This window comes from Malus sylvestris, chromosome 8 (assembly GCF_916048215.2).
Source record: "Malus sylvestris chromosome 8, drMalSylv7.2, whole genome shotgun sequence".
In the NCBI taxonomy this organism is placed as follows: Eukaryota; Viridiplantae; Streptophyta; class Magnoliopsida; order Rosales; family Rosaceae; genus Malus; species Malus sylvestris.
Window position 1 is genome coordinate 3103299 of NC_062267.1, and position 6000 is coordinate 3109298.

General features: G+C 39.6%; 1 protein-coding gene across 1 annotated transcript; it reads right to left on the bottom strand.

Moving 5' to 3' along the window:
• Positions 1–2377: 2377 nt before the first annotated feature.
• On the bottom strand, positions 2378–4466 carry LOC126633184 (calcineurin B-like protein 10). The gene is made up of 9 exons (XM_050303761.1): positions 4282–4466; positions 3976–4150; positions 3811–3893; positions 3639–3698; positions 3310–3418; positions 3169–3221; positions 3005–3085; positions 2807–2919; positions 2378–2703 (listed from the first exon to the last, which is right to left on the bottom strand). Exons 1-9 carry the CDS (start codon positions 4291–4293, stop codon positions 2649–2651), a joined length of 741 nt encoding a protein of 246 aa, XP_050159718.1. The 5' UTR covers positions 4294–4466; the 3' UTR covers positions 2378–2648.
• Between the last annotated feature and the right edge of the window lie 1534 nt (positions 4467–6000).

Below are 6000 nucleotides of genomic sequence, written 5' to 3' on the forward strand. Positions count from 1 at the left end.
GTGTCTTTGTTTTGGCATTCTCTCGTCAAGCAATTGGAGTTGTTTTTCAATCAATGGAGGATCATTTGGCGACGGCCAGAGAGCTTCGCCCGTATCCTTGTGCTTGAAATTCTGTTATCCTGGATTCAACTTATCGTCCCTGTTATTCCCATTCATATGGATTGCTATAAAACACTTGCCACAAGTGAAGGCGATGCTTATACTTGTCGAAACAACGAAAGCATATAAAAAACTTAGCAGCATCAGATCCAATCGTATTTTTCTCTAATGCTTGACGACTTTTCAGACTTCTGAGCAAGAACAGGACCAAAAGCCTTGACTGAAGGTCCTTTTAGAGATCGAAACCATCAAACCTTACCAACAAATTTATGCTATGCATGGGCATTAAATGAACATGCACAAACCCTAATAAGTTACTAAAAAGGTTCGCATTCCGCTTGAGTGGCAGAACACAGTTATATTACCGCTTGAGCGGCAGAAGCACTAACCTGAATTTGCAACCATGTTCTACAGTGGATGAATCGGTTCTTAGGGCAATGGTTAGTCTTCTCTTCTCTTGTAATCACGTTATAGTTCTCTGGTTTTCAATGGGACAAACCAAACTATATGGAACAAGGGCAGACTACCGAGAAGAGGAACCAAGCATTTCTATCTATGCCTTGCAACTGCTTCCTCCCATTAAGTGAGCAGTTGCAATCAGTTATCAAATGAACTCTAACTACAACATTTAAATTCAAATTTGTTCCTTTTATTTCCCTCCAAATGGTTGTTATCCGGTTACAACCCTAATTAAGTCTTACTTTATATATATATATATAGCTCATATTACTTCTGTTATTACATGACTTGGTGTTTGATCTTACTCACAAATTAAACATTACATTGACCACTCATCGCTCGTGGATGTATTCATTCCCAACAATTTAAAATTCAATCCTGGAGTTGACAGATAGAGTTGTCTGCAGCGTTTGGATAAACTGCCAAAGCGAGCAAATTCTCTGAATGAAAGCAAGGATAGGATGTTATGAGCAACCCCTCCTGGAAGATTACGAAGCATGTCTACCGTACGCTCTGCACAAACGAACTCCTTGTGCAGTAGCCATTAAGCTACGCAGCTTCCTCGTGTGTGCTCTCTCGTTGCAGGATAAGCCATATCGAAATAGAAGTCAAGAATTACGAGATAGAAATCGAAACTCTGAAAGCTAAAGAAAAATTGGTAGAATCAGGCACATGCGACCCTCATCTAGCACCTCCAATGTACATTATCTAAGCGAGAATCATAGCGAGGGGACGGGCTGAGTACTTGCTTCGCTTTCAAACATCTCGCTAACCAAATAGCGCCTCCGAGTAGACACGGTTGAAGATCGACCAATGTCTGAAAATATAAGTAACCAAAAAAACACGTTGGAGATCTAGTTTTAGTAACAATATTGTATAGCCCAGCCACTTCATTTTGCTAATCCTTTTGTTTAAGCCTACGAGGATTGGGAACGTACAGGTCCTTTAACACCCCCCCCCCCCCCCCCCCCCAAAAAAAGTGCCCTGTATGTTCGCCTATTAGGAAAAAAACACACTGTTGGGGTCTTTTATAGAAAGTTTTTGGGCTCCAACATACTTCTCATGAAATTTTTTACTATACTTCCATGGAGGAAGCCACCTTGGAACCAAGGGCGGATGCCCCCACTCAGTTTTTTAAGCTCCTGCAAAAATTGTACATATTGCATATGGTAATTTCACGTGATAGAGCATTTTCGGTTATGAATTTCTGAAGAATTAATAGAACGGGAGATTAATGAAAGAATGATAACATGGTTATTTTTATAAAGGGATATTTGATGGTATTCATAATTAAATTGTCTGTATAGCTCTCTGGCTTCCTCCCTGTCTACTTCCCTATTTTCCCAATCGATGAGAAAGAGGCAACTCATTAGAGTGTTGCCCAGGAAAGCTATCGATTAGGGTAGATGTAAACAATGCCAAAACAAAGTAGTGGCAATACAGGTTCTGCAAAATGTGTAGGTGATTGGTACGAAACTGAGTTTGCGATTTACGTTCTGCAAAATGTGCAGAGTCTTGAGCAGATCGTCTTCAACCTCTCGGTAGGGATTGGTTGGAAGGTGAAGGTACGAATGGAGGGAAATAGTCCGGCAAAAGCTTCAGGCAGAGTTCCTCCAAGTACAAAGCTCGTGTTGCTATGAGCCCAAGACTGCACAATCGCGTGTTTGAGTTCAGAGAGCCTCTTAGTAAGGGCCAGCTCCTTTAAATGTTACTTGAAGCTTAACTTTTACTACAGAGCTCTTGTTTTTTTTGGCAAATATGTTTGCATCTACATCCAAATTCACCACAAAAATGACTTCTCTCTCACTACAAAAATGTATTAACAAGAAGCACTACATATTTATATTTATAAATATCACTACAAAAATGACCTCACTGTACAAAATACAAAGGCTTTGAATCGATGAAGATTTCTTGTTGCGCTTTGAAGTTTAAACCAAACGAATAATCTTGCGGTGCAGCCATCCCGGCCTTGCCTAAAACTCGGATGTTTCCCCTTTGAATTGATGGAAGTATCTCCGCAATACGCAGGAGCTTTGGAATTATGCTCTTCTTCTAAAGATCCTCTGTAGGAAAAGGCTTTCAAATGCTCAGTCTTCAACTTCGGTGTGAAAAATATAACTCGGAAATACTGTCGTGACGTCCCTAGAGGATTGGTTCACAGGCAGGTCAGTAATTTTCAATTAATACTGAAATTTAAGTTGAAAGGTTGGATGCTTCAAGTAAGAGACGCAGGCAAGTTACATACTTCAAATAAGGAAGAGTCATGTTTTTTAGAAGCGATGGATGCCGAAGCACGAAAACCTTCCATTCTTCTTTGTTAATTTTCCCATCTTTGTCAGCATCAGCGTCGGCAAATGTCTGCAACACAATTAGAGATGCCGTGGATACTAAATTCTCTTGGCGCTAGATCACCACCACCCGGTAAATAAAATTCAGCGCTTACCTTCTCAATGATTTCCTCAAGAATATCATCCGGCAATTTCACGTCGGATTCCATCAATATGGCAATCACCATTTGCTTAACCTGAAACAAAGTACCAACTTAACAACAAATCTAAAAATAGTTTACCTCGGAGATTTAGAGGTTAAGAGAAGTATCGTGCTCACCTCTTCTCGCTCAATGAATCCGGTTTGTCTCAGATCATACAGCCGAAATGCAACTGCGAGTAATCAACAAACACAAATCATTAAATAAGAACGACACACGACCTGCATTTACACAAACCAATACATAGCAGTAACACTTACAATCGATTTTGTCATCAATAGGGGCGTAAGGATGGAAGACATTGAGTGCATGAACAAACTCATCAAATTCAATGACACCATTTTTCTTTTCATCAAATAGATCAAAAACCTACAAGATCGAAAACAAGTTAGCAATCATACACACGCAGGCAGAGCTACACATACAAAACCATGCATTACTTTTGTGCACCATCCATCACCGTCGCGTTGATTGTCGTTAGTTGAGTGTGATGTAATCAATCTACCACCAAAATCTCAAAATTTAAACTCATCTAACTGCAATCAACACGATGGTGAGCAAAATTATTTCAGCTGCTCGATGCATTTACCCGGTCAAGGAACAGATTTTCGCCTTGGGGAGTTTGCAAAAGTGCTAATTGAAGCTCCTCCTACAACATAACCACCATTACACAATTAAGCACGACAACTCCAATCTCAAAAGAAACATCACAGTTCTTCAAAATATGAAGAATTCTAACTTTCTTGGAAAATTCAGCTGACCTTGTGAATCGATCCGTCGTCGATAATCGAGCTGCTCAGCTTCTTAAAAAGCTCATACAACGCCTCCAGCTCATTAACAGTAACTGCATCATGATTTCATAATTTCTGTTAAAAAAAATTCCTAAATTCCAAAACAAAACGAAAGCAAATTCACAATTCCAATACATCTGGTTTCATCGGCGAGGTGAGACATATAGCCGCAAGCGAAACCGCGGTTGATTGGGCGGCGGGAACGGTGGCTGCAGCAACCGCTCACGGCGAAAACCAGCGCCTCTACCATAGCTACAAACGGTATAAACGCCGCGCAGATCTTCTCTCCGATTGATAACGAACTCGATCTCTGCTCAACCGCCGGAAAAAAAAAATTACACTCAATGCCGGTCAATTAATCCAACAGAAAATCAAAATCAAAATTTTAAATTTTTTTTACAAAACGGATGAAAATTGAATTAAATTAGGGAATTATTGTACCGAGAATTCCATTACTGTCGTCTGCAACAATTCATCAGATCGAGGCTACTTCTTCTGTGCCTTGTGCTTTTCAATGAAAAATGTCCTCGGGTGCACCAGAAGGCTTCGAGGGGCTGCTTCTCTCTCGCGCCGCTGGCGCGGATTATAAATTTGCTTCCAGGGTGGACGAGCATGAGACCCGCGACGAGAGCTTCGATTTATATATCAACGGACGCCAAGTGCTTATCCTAATCTCACCTGACTGTGAATCCAGATGAGCTACGATGATGACACGTGGTTTGTTGATTGGCTTTGTGGCGCTTTGTTCTGGAGCATTCCAGCGAAGGGTAGTGAGCTGCGCAGGTTTTAGTGGAAAAGTTGGATACGTGGCTGGGTGGAGCCCACTGTAACGAGTTTTGATCCAACCACAGAGCTAATAGTTTGTCAACTAGGCAACTAATTGGATGGAGGAAGAGAAGGTCTTAATATGTAATGTTATAAGATGACGAGGAAATCTTTATCAAAGCAATCAATCACATACTATAAAAAAACATATTTTGTTAATCTGACGTTTCGTGCTAATAACATCATCTGTAAGTTTTGGGTTTGTGCTCGGATGTAACAGTCGAAGTTATACTCATGTTATGAAAATTCTTTTCCAACCAATTGAATAGTTTAAAAGAAAATGCCGCAAGACTCGCTCAAAAAACGAGTATGGCAAGACTCACGCACGTGAAATTCCACTTCCTTAAATTGTTATACGAGTCTCGATTAAATGGATTAATTGAATGTACCATCTGGGTTGTTTCCCTCTCGATTTTGGATCATAGCACCCCAAAAGTAGTCTATACAAACAATCTAGGCTTATATTCGGAGTTTCCTTGAAGTTGGTAAGGCAAAATGCGACCATCCTAGCCCATTGAGTGCTCTACCTCCGGCCATCAAAATTATACACTTTGTAACTCAAAAGTCGTTTCTTTGTCTTCCACCTCCTCCTGCTTCCTCTCCTTGACCACCTCATTGGCTTGGCGGCAAGACTCCATTTTTGTTCCCCTCATGTACTGGATCGCCGCCGCCGCTGCCACCATCAAAATCTCCCACTACTAGACGGACCTCATTGTCGCCACCACCGAACACCCAAAATACGACTATAGACATCCGAAATTCTTTGATCCACTCAGTCAAAATTTGGAGCCATCTTATCACGCTTCATCATCATCACGTGGCATATCCACTGGTTTGAATCAAGTGATGTTTTCTAGTAGACAACATGGTATGAAAATATGGTAGACAACATGGTATGAAAATAAATGCGGTACCCTCTTATATTGGTAGGTTGATGTGGAGCAAATATGGTATGAAAATATGAGAAGTGTAGCATTATTCAAATATAAATAGTAGACAACATAATGTCTAGTAATTATTGTCTAACAATTCATATTCGTTTTTAACATGATAATGCTTGGGAGATTAAAATTTTAAAACAAATGATGTGTTACCAATAGAAAATAAGTATATTAATTAACACTTAAATAATAATCAAATTATCAACAATTACATCAAATATGAAATAAGCATATTAATACTTAAATAATATTCAAATTAACAACAATCACATCATTTTTTAAGGATTAATCATTCTCCAACTCATCATCTATACATTCACTTTTGCATGTGAAACTCCTCATTTTTTTTAATTTCTTTTACCAAGTCAGTGTAAGGCAACTGTTTATACAATTA